The sequence below is a fragment of the Vidua macroura genome, chromosome 9, assembly GCF_024509145.1.
Source record: "Vidua macroura isolate BioBank_ID:100142 chromosome 9, ASM2450914v1, whole genome shotgun sequence".
Lineage (NCBI taxonomy): Eukaryota > Metazoa > Chordata > Aves > Passeriformes > Viduidae > Vidua > Vidua macroura.
This window is the reverse complement of record NC_071579.1, coordinates 31,724,370-31,742,942: the sequence shown is the minus strand read 5'-3', so window position 1 is coordinate 31,742,942 and position 18,573 is coordinate 31,724,370. Positions and strand designations below refer to the sequence as shown.

The following is an 18,573-nucleotide window of genomic DNA, read 5'->3' as shown; positions in this document are numbered from 1 at the left end:
ACTCAAACACATCACTGAATTAAGGATCATTTGTGCTGCATTAACATCCACTTCCTTCTGTGTGCTGCACATCTGACAGGGCACACGCAAACTTCCCCGACATAAAATTCATCTTGGTGTGTTTCAAGGAAAGACACTCGTTAAGGTGAATCATTTGTTAATCATTATTGTAAATCCAACCAAAATACACCCTCATGTTTTCCATTCATGCCCATGACTGTTTGCTTACTGCTAAAAAACAAGCTTTCTGTAACACATCATAACCCACCCTGCACACAGTGAAAATCAATTACCTGTAACTTTATGGTGCTGGAAAATCCTTGTGGTGCTAGGAAGGACTCAAGATCTCCAAAGTTCCTCATGTATTTTGTCCTTAAACATGGAATTTCTGACCATATAATTGAGACATTTCCTCCTAGAGGCATTTTATTGCAAGGATTTTTTTATAGAAACGTAAATACACTGAAGCCAATGTTAGGAACCAATAACTCAGAAGCAACCTCTGCTCCCAGAGCAGAGACTCAGCTCCATGTGCTGCAGGATCCTGCCCTGACCATTGGCACACTGGGAATCCTGGCTGGGATACCAGCATATGGCACAAGCCCCCTCTGGAGTGGATTTTCTCAGCAGTGCTTGGCACTGGCAGGGCTTCCCCACAGTTAGCAGTGGCCAAGGCAGGGGAATGAAGAGGTGCACGATGCAGACATCATGGGAAGGAGCTCACTCCATTTTTCTTTGGGCTCACCAACACAAAAAGGCATCAGGCTGTGTGAGGAACACAGACACCAAACCCACTGAGGACAAATCCCATCACAAACTCCCTTTTGTTCTGGCAGAACACACATTAAGTGCATCCACCTAAGCCACACCCCATAAACTGTTACACCTCAGGTGCTCCCAGTAAAGCAGCTACGTAGCCTTCCGAAACCTTTCATACCTGACTGAGATCCCAAAGCACTTCAAACGTGACCAGAAACAAGCAGTTTATTTGTTTTCAGCAAACACTGCCACCCTCGGAGTGAGCCGTTACCCAGCAGAGTGGGTGGTATAAATGGGAAGGCTCCAGCAGAATTCCCCACTTCATCCCTTCTGCCCTGCCCGCGCCCAGCTGGGAAGCGCCAGGCCGGCAGCATGAGGGGCACGGTGCTGGCACTGGGCTGCCTTGCCCTCCTGCTCCTGGCACGGGAAGGGAGAGGGGAAGGGAGCAAGGTGAGGCTCTGCGGGAGAGACTTCATCAGAGCCGTGGTGTTCACGTGCGGCGGCTCGCGCTGGAAAAGGCACCGCGACCTGCGCGGTGAGTACAGCCCCAGCGCCCCGGGCTCCTCCCTGCACCTGGATCCCGGGGATCCCAGGGCATCCCAGGGCATCCCAGGGGAGCGGGAAGCAGCACATCCCCTGCTCCCCTCAATCCCTGCAGCTCCAGCCCCCCAGCACGGGCTGTGCTCCTGTTCCCTCTCCTCGCAGCTTCTCTGGCTTCCCGGGCTATTTTGCTAAAGAAAAAATAATTCAGACCAAGATTTTCCAAGCTCACCTGAGGAACGGGATCCAAGGCAAGGCTGTCACTGGAAATCTCTCTGCCATCTCATTTCAGTGACAGGTTTTGCTGAAGTCAGTGCAAGTGTCATCCTGTGGTTTTCACTTTTCCCGACTAGAAACCAGAAACTTTATAAAACTTTGTCCTTAAAGCATGTTGAATACCTGCTCTGCAATTTAAGCACCTTCACATGCTTTTGTGTGTATTTACACTTACTAGCACATTTCTTGATACCCAGAAAATTTTGATTTGATTGTCAGAAAATTCAACTGTTACATGCACAGCTAGACATCTGTACTCTGATTAAAATAAATAGGGAACAAGAAAATAACAGAGGCAGATGACAGCAGCAGAGGCTTTCTGCACTTCCTACATCTGCATTTTTGGAAAATTCTCTTATAGGAGCAGCTGTAAACAAATAAAAGTGCTAACATGGGCAACCCCCTCCCCAAAATCTGAAGAACCTTGCTTTTAAAAAGTGAGAATTGCTACACCTTTACAGACTGCACAAGGCCCAGCTGTACTGAGGTGCTTCAGCTGCAGCTGGACTGAAATTTCTGTGGGAACACCCAGAACTCTGGGGTAGCTGATGCCTTAATGCAACACCTGCAATTCAGGAACCCCCCAGGTCCAGCTTAACGTGCTGGCCAAGAGCCTCTGACACATCAAATCACAGTTTTTCCTGGAGAAGCAAATATACCAGTGTGAGACCACTGGACACTCTTCAGTACAAATCCCTGAACTCCTCGGTTTTACCACGTTGATCACGGATTGCTCCTCACAGCGAGGAGTCCGTGATGTGGTGCTCATGCCAGAGGGCAACACTCACCTCCCTGGCTGTAGCTCGGTGTCTTTCTAGTAAAGATAAAAAGCATAAATGACTCATCTTCCCATGACTTTTAACGTTTAAGCTTCTCATTTTCCTGCCACAGAGAGTGAAAACCCCCAGCATTTCCCGCACGAGGGTGACGCTGACTTCTCCTCACACCCAGAGCCGAGGCTGGGGACCCGCAGAGAAGAACCCCAGCACGTCAAACCCGAGCAAGAATTACAAAACAGCAGCAAAGTTTCTGTGCTCAACAAGCGTGAGGCAGCCGAGCTGCTGGCCACATCCTGCTGCAACGTGGGCTGCAGCAGGAGAGAGATCAGCTCCCTGTGCTGAAATGCAGCAGCTCGGCGCCACAGCTTCCAAGGGATTAAAATAATCATGACATAAACCACAGCTCTTTCAGTTGTGTTCTTTAATTGTAGCTTTTGGGGGTTAAATGCCACGGTGCACGCCAGCAAGTGGCTTCAGGTTGTCTGCATTTCACAGTGTTTAGAGGGTTAAACTTTTAGTCATGAGTACATGAAGTATTTCTTCCCAACTAACTACTGTTCTCGTTAGAGCTTTGCACCTAAAATGTACTAAAATAAGCAGTTTGTGATAGGTTTGTTCTCTGACTCAAGAAAACCTAAGAGCAGGTTTTACCAGGGAAATAGGGGTAGCAAAAAGTCTGGTTTCAGATCCAGAGCAAGGTGAGCCAGACCCCACCTTGGTGGGGAATGGCTGCACCAGGAGAGACTTAGGACCATCAGTACCAGCCCCAAAAGTGGGCAGGCAAAACCCATGGTTTATTCCCTAATCCAGATACTTCCAGTAATATTTCCTGGAGGAGAACAGGGAAAACTTTACTTACAGGCATTATTCTGAAAATATTTCCCCTACAGAGCAAGTTCTGAAAGCAGCAATCAGCTGCAAAACTACGTCACAGAAAGCCACTTCCCAGAGAAAACTCTGGGAGAGACCCTTATTCCACTCGCCCAAAGGCTCACATTTCAAAGTAGGTGAGAGTACCTCGGTCCTTCACAGATATTTTCAACAACAGAGCCAGGAAGAGTCAGGCTGAATATTAACTTCTGCTGCTAAACTCGACTGCCTCCCTAGTCAAAATACACGCCATAGACACTCGCCACAGCAAACAGCGAGCTGTTCTTGAACACGTAGGAGGAAAAGGTGTCGCTCTGGGGGTCCCAGAGGCACCTGCTGCTGAGCTGCAGGCTCTGCCCGCCCAGCTGCCCAACGTGTGCCACCACCACGATCTTGTACCGGGGCGCCAGCAGCGCTTTGACCCGCGCCTTAACAGCCTGCGGAGAACAACAGATTCGGTCCAGACGTGTCCCAAAAACGGGCATGGATTGACAGCAGGGCAAGGGGGAAGGGTATTGAACTGACAAGAGGACGGGGCTGGATGGGATATTGGGAATTGGGAATTGTTCCTTGTGAGGGTGGGCAGGCCCTGGCACTGGTGCCCAGAGCAGCCGTGGCTGCCCCTGCATCCCTGGCAGTGCCCAAAGCCAGGCTGGACATTGGAGCTTGGAATATCTGGGACAGTGGGAGGTGTCCCCGAGGCTGGCTGAGCTTTGAGGTCCCTTCCCATCCAAAGCAGCCTGTAAATCCATTAACTAACTCGTGTAAGTCTGCACCCTCCTCTGAGCAACCCCTGCCGGCACCTCCACAGCCGCCTCCAGCCTTTATCTTACACTTTACCGGCATTTCGGGGGGATATTTGGGGCACTCCACAGAGGCACAGGACAAATGTCCCGTCCCGTCCCACCTCAGCGATGTCCTTGGCCGCCTCCCGGCACGGCCCCGGCTCGTAGCGCCGCTCCCTCAGGGCGCTCCCCACCACATCCCTCAGGATCTCCTCCACCGCCGCCACCGGGAAGCGCTTGCCAGGCCCTGCGAGGCAAAACCCGAGCTTATAAAGGAAAAATCGCAGCGCTGGAGGGTTTTTGGAGGGGCAACCGACACCCACCCGAGCCGGGCTCGGCGGGGGTTTCGCCGCCCTCCATTGCCCTCAGCTGCGGAGGGGAGGCGGTGCCGGGAGCGGGGCCCGCCCGCCGCATTCCCGTTCCCCGCCTCCACCCTCCGTATTCCCGGCCTGCATCCCTCCGTATTCCCGTTCCCCGTCTCCACCCTCCGTATTCCCGTTCTCCGCCTCCACCCTCCGTATTCCCGGCCTGCATCCCTCCGTGTTCCCGCTCCTCGCCTCCGTCCCCTCACAATCCCGGCTCCCGCCATTCCCACCCTCACGGCTGTGAGTTCCTGCGGCTCCCCCGGCTCCCCACAGTTTCCACCGGCCCCTGTGCGTCCCCACAGCCCTCACAGGTGCCCACGGGTCCCCACAGCTCCCTGGGCGTCCCCATGGCTTCCACGTAATCCTACAGTCCCTGGTGTCCCCACAGCTCCCTGGGTGTGTCCCCTACAGTCCCCACAGGTTCCCATGACTCCTGCATGTCCCCATGTTTCCCACAGGTCTCTGGATTGTTTTACAGTCCCCAGAGGATCCCATGGCTCCCACATATCCCTGCAGCTTCCACGGGTCCCTCTGTGTCTCCACGGCTTCCACAGGTCCCTGCAACTTCCACATATCCCCACATAAACCTAAAGATTCCGCGTGGCCCCATGGCCTCCAAATGTCCCCAACATGTCCCCACAGCTCCTTTATGTTCTCAAGGCTCCTGAGGGTCCCTGTGACCTCCTCAGGTCCCCACGGGTTCCCCACAGCCCCCCGGAATGTCCCCTATAGCACCCGTGGGTCCCTATAGCCCACACAGATTCCCGTGATCCCTGTGGATCCTCACAGACTCCCCGTGTCCCCACAGCCCTGAAGTGTCCCCATGGCCTCCACGGGTCCCCCAAATCCCGCATCCCTCAGGTCCATTCCCTCAAGCTCCATCCATCCCCACGGTCCCTGTGCTGTGTCCCCACGTGCCACCCTCGGCTTGTCCCCGTGCTGGGACACTGCACTTGACTCCAGCAGCAGTGGTGGGTTTTGGGACAGGGACCCTTTTTTTAGGCCAGCCTTCAATCCCTCTGCCCGCTCCTCTGGGTATGGAAGCAAAACTGGCTCAGAAAAGGAAATGTTTTACGTTTTGTTGTTTATTTTCAAGGAAAAAAAAAATAATAATAATCACATTTAAATTGCAACTCAGTTGGGTATTTCATGTGGTTCTTATGTATAGAATGAATAAACTTTGTTCTGATGTGGGGATTTCTTTGTCACAACGCTCTGCATGGTAAATAATTGCATATTTGAGAGTCAGTGAAATTGGTGATGGGGAGGATGGAGGAGAGACATTTATAAAAAACAGTATTTACAAAAATGATATCCACATAGTCGTACTCTAATCTATAAGGCAAGTAACATTTAAAATATGTTGTTTCATGATTATCTTCAACAAGTCAATACAACACATTCATATTACCAGTGGTCAAATACAAAGCTTCGCTGCAGTAGTCCCTGTGCAACAAACCTGTACGTCTTTTATAGGTTGGTTTTTTGTTTTTTTTTTTTTTTTTCTCTGAGAACAGTAGGAAAGCAGCAAAGTTTTCATCACAGACTAAGCAGTACCTAGGCCATCGTAGACTAAAGGTATAATATATCTCATTGCACGTTTAGGCAGAAAAGGCCGGCCATTCGTTAACTTATTTAACTTAAATCTTAAAAATAGACCTGTGTATCTTCATCCACAAATATTTATAAACATTTTATACACGAGGGAGTTCATTAAGTGGTCCAGGGTGATACCTGGGGATATCTGATTCACTGCTGGGGTGTCACAGTGGGGTTGTCCCGCATCCTGAGCCCTCCTCCCACCAGCCCTGCGAGCTTCCCGGCACATCCCAACCCAAATCCTGGCTCAGACCGCGCCACACCTCCCTTTGTTTCATGTCACCCGAGCACCCGGGGGATTCCATCAACCTTAGAACGTCCGGGAGTGAAAAACCCCTCCCTGCACGGATGAGGAGCCCAGTGTGGGGGCAGCACATCCACAGCCGTTCCCGCTGTCCCAGAAAACCTGGGATTTCCAATGGATGCACAAGGCATCCCCAAAGCCTCGCTGGGGTCTGGTGTGTTCCACCACATCCTGCTTGTCCCCAGGCCTTTGAAGAGCATCACCACCAATTTCGTGGTTCCAAGAGCCACTGCCAGCAGCATCATCCCTCCTAAAGGGACAGGGGAAGGCAGGCAGGAGCAGGGCGTATTCCTGCAAACCTTTTCCTTGCCTTGCAGTGAAAGAAGAATTAAAATCCTGGCTGGAATAATCCTGATTATCATAAAACCTCCCTGGTTCTACACAGATTCATTTCCTTGGGAAATCGTGAGGGAAAGAGGAACAGAAGAATTCTGGCTATGAAGTGAAATCTTTGAGACAGTAATTTCTAACCTGGAAAGTACAGCAGGGTGGCGTTACGTATTTTGGTCACGACAAGCTTCAAAATTAGGGGTTTTAACGAAGATATTTTCACACAAAAACCACAAAAGGGTAGGGAAAGAATGTTTGACTCTCTCTTAGGTAAATTAAAAATCTGTCACCTTTTCAGTGCACTCCAGCCATTTAAAAATGCTTCTGCTGGGGGAAAGGGGTGGTGACTCTTTTTTTTGGATGCTCCTGCTGGAGGGATCTCAGGGAGCAGCCCGGGAAGGATGGCAGGGGGGCTGTACCTTCCCTTCCTATCCCCGCTCTGCCTGGCTACAAAGGCAGGGCATTCCAACAGCAACTGGCAGGGTTTTCCCACGTAAGTTTTAAAAAATGATAGGCAAAACCTGAAAGGGCAAAGTGAAGACAAATTAATTTCACTTTCCAGTGAATGACAACAGAACCAAGAAGATGTAAAACAGGGCAGTGATATTTAAGAGCAAATGCAGACACCAAATGAAAAGCTCGTTATTTGGTGGTTTTTCCTACTATTGAGAGATTTCAGAGTTATTAAGAAATATTGTTAAATGTTGAAAACTGCTCTGAAAGGTCCCCTGTGAGGAGCACCATGAGCTGGCTGAGAAATGTGACTGTTTGCAACAAACAGCAGAAAGGTGGCAAAAAACGACTTCCTGCTCCTGCCATGTAAGATTCCACGTCTGAAGGTGTCCATGGGGAAAAACTCTCCTGCTCTGCCAGTGGGACCTTGACTCTGCAGGTGTGGGCTGCCAAATTCCCAGGGGAAAATTCCTTTGGGAGAGGCTGCTGAGGACAGAGTCTAAAGGGAAATGTCCACGGAAGCAAAGCAGCTAAAACTGTGCATGCATTCACATTTTTTATGATTGAATGCCTCCTTTATTTATCCTTCTGTTCACCCAGATGGATCCTGGTGCTGCTGAGCTCAGGGGTGCCAGGGCTGGGCAGTGCCAGAGGGATGAGCCCCCTCTCCAGCCTCAGCCTGGCTTGGGAAAAGCCCTGCTGGGAAACAGAGCTGTGCTGCTTCCCTCTGGGAATGCTCCAAGGGCTGGAGCCAGGCTGGGAGAGCTGGGGGTGCTCACCTGGAGAGGAGAAGGATCCAGGGAGAGCTGGGGGTGCTCCCCTGGAGAGGAGAAGGATCCAGGGAGAGATGGGGGTGCTCACCTGGAGAGGAGAAGGATCCAGGGAGAGCTGGGGGTGCTCACCTGGAGAGGAGAAGGATCCAGGGAGAGCTCAGAGCCCTTGGCAGGGCCTGAAGGGGCTCCAGGAGAGCTGCAGAGGGACTGGGGACAAGGCAGGGAGGGACAGGACACAGGGAATGGCTGGAAGCTGAAAATGGGTAGATTCAGGTGGATATTGGGAAGGAATTCCTGGCTGGGAGGGTGGGGAGACCCTGGAATAGAATTTGCCCCTGGATCCCTGGCAGTGCCCAAGGCCAGGCTGGAGCAGCCTGGGATGGTGGAAAGTGTCTCTGCCACAACAGGGGGTGGAACAGGATGGTTTTTAAGAACTCTTCCCACCCAAACCAGTCTGGGATGTGCATGAAACCAAATCAGTGCCATTTCACCTCCCTGCTCTCTGTGAGGGGGCAGGCAACCCCAAACAGATGAATTCCCTGAAAATACACAGATTTTCCTTCCTAAAGGTTGAGGTGAAGCCTGCAGAGCTTCCCTCTCTGGAGCCGGGTGCTCTCACCAAGCTCCCAACAAACCCCAGGGCACTCTGAGAAAACACTCTGCCAAAAACTGCCCTAGAGCAGGATGGAAAAACCTGTCCCAAATCGCTGCTTTTGGTCCCAGTGTCACAGGGTTGGTGTCACCTGCCAGTGCCCGGAGCTGGGACTGTGTCCCTGTGGGGCTGGGAGTGCTGGCACATCCCACACGTCCCAGAAAAAGGACAAAATGTCCCAGGCTGTTCCCATCTCTCTCTCCAGGCCATGAGGGCTGCGTCCCAAAAAAGTGACCTCTGTTTTGTTCACCAGCTCAATCAGGATGAGCTTGGGACCTTTGGGTTATGGGTTTTTTCTGTTTAAAAAGCACTCAAAAACCCAATGCTAATGTAAACACCTTGTCTTTCAAATGAAATATAAAGTAAAATCTCTATGTTCTGGTAATATTTACATTATAAATCCTTTTTTTTTTTTTTTTTCAGGTCTGTGCCATAGATCTCTTTTGGAAGGGTGGGTTTGGAGCAATTGTACACACCATAAACCTGATTCTTAGGGTTTGCCCCTATATTTCTGTGTCAGAAAGGGCTGAGCTCCACACTTTATACAAATTTCCAGTTCAGGGGGAAAATCATTCATGGAGTGGAACACTGGGGACTGCACTCCCAAAGTCTGTGAGGGTGTGGGAAGCTGCAGGAGTGAATTGTGCTTCTCCTTTCCTGCTGCTGCCTTCTGTCAACTCACACACAGCTCACCCCCCAGATCTCAGCCTGGAAGCCACCTCACACCTGAAATACCCCCACATTTCCTTCTTGTCTCTTAAGATGGGCACAGATCTGTGTTTTCCTTCATCAGACTGCTCCGTGAGCAAGCACTTCCCAACATGCCCAGGCTGTTTTCCAGTGTAAGTGCACCACTGTAATCATGGCAACACTTGGAAAATCAGCACTTTTTGTCACCTCACACATTCCCAAAGTCCCAGCACCCCATTCATGGATGCTTCTCTGTGCATCTGTGTTTGATTTCACAAAGATTCCTTCATCTTTCTTCCCAAAATTGCCAAATTCTCCCGTTTAACAAGCCCAGCTCAGCAGCTGCAGCACCATGGATGCCACCAACGCTCTCCCCGTGCTGCCAGGAGTGGGATGAGATCCACAGGAATGAGCAGCACTCAGTGGGACAGGGAAAACACAGAGGGACAATATTTTGTCCCCCATTCTCCAGTTTAGCACTTGCATGTGTTTTCCCATCTCTACAAGACAGCTGCTCCCAATGCTGGCGAGCTGGGCTCCTGCCCTGGCGGGTACCAAACAGCCCCCGCGCTGCTCCTGCTCCCTGGGGAATTCTTTCCCAGTGTTTTTCCATACACATTTTCCTGCCTGAGTGCTAAAATAGAGCAGCAGGTGCAGCTGCCATTCTATAAAGCATTTTCTAAACCCGTAGAGCTTTCAGAAATGGGGGAGAAAAGCAGAAAAAAGCCAGCAAAGCAACGCAAAAACGCAACCAAACGTCCGGAGGCAGCTCGGAAAACGCATCCTCAAACCCAACACTGACATTTTGTGCCAGTGCTGGGAGCTCAGAGGGACCACCCGGCCTCTTTGCTGCCTCTTTCCTCATCTGCATCCCCACAAAATACCCGGGCACGGGGCAGGGAAGCGCTGCTGGGATTCCAACAGGGCATCTGCAGCTGTAGGAGAACACGGGGCTGGAAATTTGGAGTAAATACTCCCTGCAGAAGTGAGATTTCCTTCCTGGGAGACTGTCCTAGGGACCTCCACCTTTCCAAGAATATTTTTCTGGAGTTAAACCAGCTAAACCTGAAGGTTGAGCTTTTTATTGATCGCTGTGAGACGTACTAAGGACTGAAGGAAAATTAAATCAGCCTGTGGGCCCTACTGAACTCTCTTTTGATGAGGCACCCCCTTCATAACAGCTACCAGTATCGTATTTAAATTGTATATATTGACAAAATGCAATCTACCTCTGTAAGCATTGTGCCATTCAACAGTACTACTATTAGATTTATATACCACAGTTTAAATTACATCCATTTCATGAATGGTAAAATGCTAAAACTCAAGTGTCTAACTGCCAAAATACAGCCTTACTGGAATGAGTACAATTTACAAATACAATAATTACATTTTAAAACCATTAACAATGTTACATCTAGAAGTAAATACTGGAGGACTGGTCAAGACGGTGTTTTCCAAGGAAAAAATAAATGCTGAAAGTTGTCGACACTTCCAACAGAAATGTCCCGAGTGCAGGATTTAGTTCATTTTCCTTAAACTGTAATTAAAACCCGTTCCACGCACAGCAGTCCTTGGGTATTTTCCATAGTATTTTCCATAGACTTGCATAAGCTTCCATCAGTTATCCGCCAAATATTTACCTAGAAACGGGATCAGAAATCAGCTGGGGGGAGGGAGCAGCCCTGATTCCCAGGAGTTTTTGCCCACCTCCACCAGCCCTTCCTGCCCACGGGAAGATCCTCATTATTCTCTGCAGCAATGAGGAAAAATCCTCATTACTCTCTGCAGCTATGAGGAAAAAATCCATAAGGAAAAATCCTCATTATTCTCTGCAGAATAAGGAAAAATCCTCGTTACTCTCTGCAGCCATGAGGAAAAATCCTCATTATTCTCTGCAGCAATGAGGAAAAATCCTCATTACTCTCTGCAGCTATGAGGAAAAAATCCATAAGGAAAAATCCTCATTATTCTCTGCAGCAATGAGGAAAAATCCTCGTTACTCTCTGCAGCCATGAGCACAAGGAAATACCCTCGTTATTTTCTGCAGCAATGAGAAAAAATCCATAAGAAAAAATCCTCGCTATACTCTGCAGCAATGAGGAAAAATCCTCGTTATTTTCTGCAGCAATGAGGAAAAATCCTCACTCTCTGCAGCCATGAGGAAAAAATCCATAAGAAAAAATCCTCGTTATACTCTGCAGCAATGAGGAAAAATCCATAAGGAAAAATCCTCGTTATTCTCTGCAGCCATGAGGAAAAATCCTCGTTATTCTCTGCAGAATAAGGAAAAATCCTCGTTATTCTCTGCAGCCATGAGCACGAGGAAAAATCCTCGTTATTCTCTGCAGAATAAGGAAAAATCCTCGTTATTCTCTGCACCGTGAGCACGAGGAAAAATCCTCGTTATTCTCTGCAGCCATGAGGAAAAATCCTCGTTATTCTCTGCAGCCATGAGGAAAAATCCTCGTTATTCTCTGCAGAATAAGGAAAAATCCTCGTTATTCTCTGCAGAATAAGGAAAAATCCTCGTTATTCTCTGCAGCAATGAGCACGAGGAAAAAATCCTTGTTATTCTCTGCAGCCATGAGGAAAAATCCTCGTTATTCTCTGCAGCAATGAGGAAAAATCCATAAGGAAAAATCCTCGTTATTCTCTGCAGCAATGGGACAAAAGCTCTTCCTGGAGATGCCCTGGAGATCCCAGCCCTTGGTGCAGGAGCAGGCAGGAGCCGGGAAAGGCAAGGCTGGCAGGTGGCAGCGGGATTTATGTCACGCAGGGGAGCTGCTGTCCCTCTGTCCCCACCCTGCCCGAGCTGCAGCGTGCCAACACACGGCACCAGCACTGCCGGCATCGCGGCACGGCCAGAGGGGACCTGCGGGGACACCGCCACCGCAGAGGAGCCGCCGCTGAGGCACCCACCTGCCGCAAACCTCTTCTTGATGAGGGAGAAGCGGTAGCCGGCGCCCACCAGCTCGATGTCGCAGCTGGACAAGGTGCTGCCCTCGCTGGTGAACTGCACGGCCAGCGGGGCCGGCGAGCTGGGCCCCTCGGACAGCTGGAACCGCGCCAGCAGCGACCCCACACCTGCGATCGGAACCCCAAAAAGAGCCAGGTGAGCGCGGAGGGGCGCTCGGAGCATCCCGGCACGGACAAGGGCACGGCCGCAGCGGCACCGGGGCCGGCCCCGCGGGGGCAGAGCCAAACGCCCTCATCCTCCCGGCACGGCTCGGCTTTTCACGCATCCCAGCGCTGCGAACAGCTTTCCACGTGGAAAGCCTCTCGTGGGAGAGAGCAGCCCTCCCAGCAGGGCCTCAGCCTCGGAGTAGAGAGGAGCCAAGGACTTGGCACTCCACCACATCCCAGCCCGTGTGTGAACGCCCCTCGGGATGCCAAGGTGGCTGGCAAAGCAGCGCTGGTGGCACACAGCCCTGCTTTTTGAGCTCCAGAATTAAATAGCTTTGTCCCCAGCAAGCCCCAGCAGGAACTGGAGTGTCTGGGCTCGTCTGCTGGCACCCTCAGTGGCTCCCTGCCTGCCTGCCTGAAGGATTCTGAGATAATAATGTGCATATTTGCAGGATTACCTCCGTTTTCTGACTTCTGGGAGATATCAGGGATCTTCCACAATATCCTTTGCTGTTCAGCATTCCTGCAAACACATGGAGAAGAGCATTTCTGTAGGAATCGAGAAATTGCCAAGGAGTAATTTGAATTTTGCTGAAGGCTGGGGGTGGGTAGAGAGGAGGGGGAACTACTCTGGTGCTTCCCTCTGGAGCAGCAATTCTGGGAGCTTGGATTTGAGTTTCAAAGCAAGTTAAAGTTCAAGTGCTGGGTTCATGGATGGACTTGATAATCTTAGAAGGCTTTTCCAAACGAAATATTTGTATGATTGCTATGAGGATTGCAGGTGAGCAAGAGACGTGGAAATGTGCCTGTGCCTTGGGCAGCGACAGCCACACATCCTTCCCTTCATCCCAGAATCCCAGACTGCTTTGGTTGGAAGGGACCTTAAAATTTATCCTGTGCCACCCCTGCCGTGGCAGGGACACCTTCCACCATCCCAGGCTGCTCCAAACCCTGTCCAGGGATCCAGGGGCAGCCACAGCTGCTCTGGGCACCCCGTGCCAGGACCTGCCTGTGCATCCCTCTAAACCCTGCATGAAGCATCCAAAACTCAAAATAAGGGCTGATGCTCTGCTGCCTGCACATCTCCCTTCATCTCTGACCATTCCCTTGTGGGAATGGCAAGAGAAAGGGAATCGGAGTGGGGTTAAAGTTCTCCTCCTACAAGAGGAGGGCAGGTTTGGGTCCCCAGCGTGTCCCCAGCTCCCACCCACCCTCCTGCAGCAGGATGGGGATTCTAGGCAGGGACGGGATGAGCAAGCCCTACCAGACAGCAGGAGGAAGCACAGCTTGAAGTTTGGTTACTCCTCCGTCGACGGGGACGAGGAACTGGACGTTGTTTAGAGCTACAGGCGTGGTCATTGCCTCTGTATTGTATTTGTAGTCGATGCGCAGGTCAGTGCTTGCAGGGTCACACCGCCAGCTCACTGCAAGGTTTAATGGAGTAGACTGAATACCCTGGGCAGATACCTTCCAAAATGACAGAAAAAACACTTAGTTTCCGTAGGGCTGAAGGGAGAAATCCCGTTTTACAGACGCGGACATCGCATTTGGAGGCAAGACCTTGAATTCCCCCTGAATTTAGTACTGGGCTTAAAGCCAGACAACCCAGTGCCACACAGAAGGGACAGTGGGACAGCAAGCCCCCACCTCACAATAGCTCCACTCTGCACTAGGGAAACACCATTTTCTACATTTACCATTTTTTTTTTACAGCCATAATCAGCACACTTTTTTTTTTTTTTTTTTTTTTTTTTTTTTTTTTTTTTGGGCACAGTTTTATCTCACAAAAAAAACCCCTACCTGGTATTTGAGCATATCCACATTGTAATAGGTGGCTTGAGGTTTCTGTTCCGATACCTTCTTTAGGTGAGTCATCAGATTTGGCATGTTGACCCAGAACTCCTTGGAGTTGGAGTCACTCTGCCCATTGTCACTGCACAGAGAGAAGGAACCCTTGGGATAACCTGCCTGGGCAGGAGAGAGCTGTTCTACACTACACAGCACAGGGGCTGCACGCAATCCCACCTCCAGAGGAACACTGGCTCCCTCCCACACAGCTCCAGCTTGTCCTGATCCATCTGCACTGGGATTCAGAACCCCCCAAGTCCTGGGCTGATCCCCCAGTGTGGGCAGCAGCAAAGGGGGGGATTCTGCCCTTCTGCTCCTTCCAGGTGAGGCCTCACCTGCAGAGCTGCCCCAGCCCTGGGCTCCAGCATCAGCAGCACCTGGAGCTGCTGGAGAGAGCCCAGAGGAGGCCCCGGGGCTGCCCCAGGGCTGGAGCCCCTCTGGAGCCAGGCTGGGAGAGCTGGGGGTGCTCACCTGGAGAGGAGAAGGATCCAGGGAGAGCTGGGGGTGCTCACCTGGAGAGGAGAAGGATCCAGGGAGAGCTCAGAGCCCCTGGCAGGGCCTGAAGGGGCTCCAGGAGAGCTGCAGAGGGACTGGGGACAAGGCAGGGAGGGACAGGACACAGGGAATGGCTCCCAGTGCCCGAGGGCAGGGCTGGATGGGACATTGGGAATTGGGAATTGTTCCCTGGGATGTGGGGAGGGGCTGGGATGGAATTGCCAGAGCAGCTGTGGCTGCCCCTGGATCCCTGGCAGTGCCCAAGGCCAGGCTGGAGCAGCCTGGGACAGTGGGAGGTGTCCCTGCCATGGGATAATCCAGATATCAGGATAATCCTGATGATCTATCAACCCAAACCATTCTGGCATTTCATCAGGTGTTTAAGGGTTTGAGATTTTCATTCCCCAAATCAGCACGTGCTTCCAAGGAAGATGCTTCAGGCCATATATTTTTGCAAACACCCTGTTTTCCCGGAATCCCGCCTTCCCCTGGGATGCTGCTGGGGGGAAGGGCTTACCAGCAGAGCAGCTGGGGGTTTGGCAGGACGTGCTCCAGCCTGTTGAAGTTGAGCACGCGGAAGGTGAGCACGGCTGGAGCGGGGTTGTTGGCAAAGTGTCGGGTGATGCCCGCCGGGAAGGACAGCACCATCTCCCCCGTGATCTTCACGATGCACCTGCAGCGCCCAGCACAGAGAGCCAGGGGGAGCAAAGGCAGCTCAAAATGCAGCAGCGAGGGAGGGCCGGCACCATGGACGGTGTGGGGACAGCCCCCCCTTCCCCACCCGACACATCTGAGCCTCTGGTGGCCTCAGAGAGAGCAGAAACACCACAAGGGCTGACAGGGATTTTTTAAAATAAGCCCCGTTTGGAGCTTCTCATTTTTGCTGTCATTCAGTGTTGTATTGCAATTCAGTATTTCAGTGAAATTAACTTGTCTTTGCTCTGCCCTTTTGGGTTTTATCTATTAGAGGGTCTTATAACAAAGGTGGGAAAACCCTCCAAGTTTCTGTTGGAATGCCATCCCGTTTGGGCCCGGCACAGGAGGGGAAGGCTGCAGCCCCCCTGCCACCCTTCCTGTGCTGCTCTCTGAGATTCCTCACACAAAGTCCTCACCTCCCTTTCCCACAGCAGAAACATTTTGAAACGGGGCACTGCAGCAGTGTCCTGCCCCTGGACACCCCAGGCCACACCACCTCCTGTCCTCATGCCTCAGGTTTGGTTTTTCTATTTTCACATTCTGAGCTGCTTTAGTGTGTGGGTCTGGGCTTCACATCAGGGGATGCTGAGCTCTCTGCACAGAGCAGGGACACAAAACAATTCCTGCTCCAGCTGGGCACCAAGGACAAATGACCCAAAGCTCAGGCCCAGGAGCACAAACAGCGTGGGCTGGAGAGAGAAAAACAAGCAGGATGGGAGTGCCTGGGCTAAAGCTGGAATGGGACAATGAACTGCAAGGTGCAAATGGAGCAGAGCTGATCCCAGTGAGAGCCCCCGGGAGCGCTCGTGCATTTTGGGACCATTTTGGTTCCTCTTGGCTGCAGCCCTGGCTGGGCTCTGGTGCTGCCCAAGGTGGATCCATGGAGGAGATCCTTTCCATAAATCCCTGCTTTATTCTGTGACTCTGTGTAGTCTCTGCTCCAGGGCAGCCCGCACAAGGCATCAGTTTCTGGCGACCCAGATGGGACAGAAGGCATCTGGAAAACCCCCTGGACCAGAGCCAGAGGAAGGCCTCGGTCCCCCCTCCTCATCCCTGACAAATCCCCTCATCCCCCCCCTGCTGCCCCCACCGCAGGGACCCCCCCGGGGGTCGGCACCTACTTGTTGGGGTCAGCCCCTTTGAAGTACGCGTTGACGGTTTCGGTGAAGGCGGCGGCCACGGGCAGGGTGTCCTGTGCCCCCATGGTCAGGGGGCTGGGGCCCCGCGACGAGCCTGCAACAGAGCCAACAGCTCCCCTTGGCACCTGCCGGGCACCGCGGCAGCTCGCCGTGCCCCCAGCCTGACTCGATGGGCGAACGATCACCAAAAACCCCCCAGGCTTCGGATGAGGCTTTCAAAGAAATGATCTTTCCCCGCCCCGCCCCGCTGCCAGAAGCAAGCAAAGAAAAGGATGGAGGTGGCCAGGCGGGAGCAGCATGCGGGGCTGCCACACGGCAGGCTTTGCATGACAGTTTTTGCAGTCGCTTTTTGGGCCCCGCAAAAAGGGGCTGGGCGGGTTCATTGTGTCGCCCCCAGGGAGCTCGGGCTGCCCCTGGGGGTCGGGGTGTTGGCAGTGTCCCCCTGATGTCCCCCCAGGCTGAGGGGGCTCCTGCAATCCTCGGCACGCTCTGCTCTGCTCTCCTGCCCTGCGGATGCCCGGAGCATCCTCCACACCCCACTCTCTCCTGAAACCCTCAGTGCCCGACAGGAAATCTGCAAATAAACCTGGAAAAACAGAGGCACTGGCACAGGTTGTCCAGAGAAGCTGTGGCTGTCCCATCCCTGGAAGTGTCCAAGGCCAGCTTGGACAGGAGCCAGCTGGGATAGCGGAAGTTGGAACAAGCTGAGATTTAAGGTTCTTTCCAAACCAAACCCTTGTAGGATTCCATGATTTGGAAAAGGGGAAAAGCATGCTTCAGTGTTGCTGTGTATCCTTGGATACTTGCCGGGCTCTAAACCCACAGGTTTCCCTTTGCTGGCAAGGAATTGTTGTTTCCAAAGGACATTTGAGGATGAAATCATCACTGCAAGTGTTCCTCGGGAGCTCCAGGTGTGCTGGAAACCCTCTAGGGGACCACAAGTCCTGTGCCCACCACCAAGGGGTTGGCACTGCCAAGCCCACAGCTCTTTCCCATGGAAAATATCCAAAGATCAGCCCAGATGTCCAAGGTGTTGATCCCACAGACACCCAAAAAATCCTGCAGAGGTCACTCCCTGCCCTGGCACCATCCTTCAGCCTCGTCTGTTTCCTGCAATGAAACATTTTGGAACCTTTTTTAAATACCACATCCTGTACACGGGGTGAAGCACGAGGATTATTTTGCCCCAAACCAGCTAAAAAAGAACAGCAAAGGACTCCAGAGGGGCGGCTTATCCAAGGACCCCCTCAGTCCATCACCATCCCTGCCAGGCGGGTGGAAAGGGGGACAGATCCAGCCTGGGCTTTGCTCGGAGCATACGAGCACCTGCCAGCTCCAGCCAGAGCTGTAGGAATTCCAAAGCCACAGGAATTCCAAAGCCAGCTCCAGGAATGGCAGCACTTCCACAGGCAGAGGATAAGGGGGAAGCAAAGCTGAGCAAAACGTGTCACGTTCCTGGTGAGCCCTTCTGCTTGGGCCGTCCGCAGGAATGATCCCTTCCCTTCTTTCTCTGCTGCTGCCCCTGGGAGTAAACAGGAGTTTGGGAGCAGGAAATTGGGATTTGCAACATCTCCCGGGGGAAGCACTTCTGTCACTTCAATGATACGTTGAGTTTGGGTACATCAGGGGGAGAAGTGATGGTTTCCCCCAGCAAGGAGGAATCCTCACACCTCCCCAAGGCACCCAGGCGTTAATGGATAAATCCTAAGTGCTCTTTCCTAGAGGCACAGACGAGGGATTTTCCCTTCCAATGCCTAATGCAGCCTAAAAGAGTAAAGAATGGATGCAGCCACACGTGTCCCTGTCGGTCACACGCCCAAAGGGGCTCGGGGGAATCTGGGATTCCAGCTGCTGCCCGGGATGGGGGTGCTCAGGGAGTGGATCCCGCTGCTCCGGGATGGGCAGCTGGAACACCTCACCCACGGCCACACACACAGTAATTATCCTAACGAGCCCAGAGCCTCCTGCTCCTGAGGCCCAGGATATCCATCAGGGATTCCCCGGTGGAATTCCCACTGAACAACAGACACAGTTCCAGATGAGGGCAGCTCCTCAAAACCATGGGATACCACACCCCAAAACCCCATGACTGAG

General features: G+C 52.2%; 3 protein-coding genes across 3 annotated transcripts in view; 1 reads left to right on the top strand and 2 right to left on the bottom strand.

The window, feature by feature from the left end:
* Positions 1-807: 807 nt before the first annotated feature.
* Positions 808-2,732, top strand: INSL5 (insulin like 5). Its single transcript, XM_053985755.1, has 2 exons — positions 808-1,294; positions 2,467-2,732. Exons 1-2 carry the CDS (start codon positions 1,132-1,134, stop codon positions 2,694-2,696), a joined length of 393 nt encoding a protein of 130 aa, XP_053841730.1. The 5' UTR covers positions 808-1,131; the 3' UTR covers positions 2,697-2,732.
* A 24-nt stretch (positions 2,733-2,756) lies between these two features.
* On the bottom strand, positions 2,757-4,501 carry DYNLT5 (dynein light chain Tctex-type family member 5). The gene is made up of 3 exons (XM_053985754.1): positions 4,333-4,501; positions 4,132-4,256; positions 2,757-3,661 (listed from the first exon to the last, which is right to left on the bottom strand). Exons 1-3 carry the CDS (start codon positions 4,421-4,423, stop codon positions 3,458-3,460), a joined length of 420 nt encoding a protein of 139 aa, XP_053841729.1. The 5' UTR covers positions 4,424-4,501; the 3' UTR covers positions 2,757-3,457.
* A 3,930-nt stretch (positions 4,502-8,431) lies between these two features.
* The window catches only part of SGIP1 (SH3GL interacting endocytic adaptor 1), a 54,088-nt gene continuing 43,946 nt past the window's right edge, over positions 8,432-18,573 (bottom strand). Inside the window, 7 exon segments of the mRNA XM_053985424.1 lie at positions 8,432-10,818; positions 12,098-12,262; positions 12,760-12,824; positions 13,566-13,768; positions 14,102-14,234; positions 15,162-15,317; positions 16,462-16,573. Coding sequence (XP_053841399.1) covers positions 10,796-10,818; positions 12,098-12,262; positions 12,760-12,824; positions 13,566-13,768; positions 14,102-14,234; positions 15,162-15,317; positions 16,462-16,573 — 857 coding nt within the window. The 3' untranslated portion in view covers positions 8,432-10,795.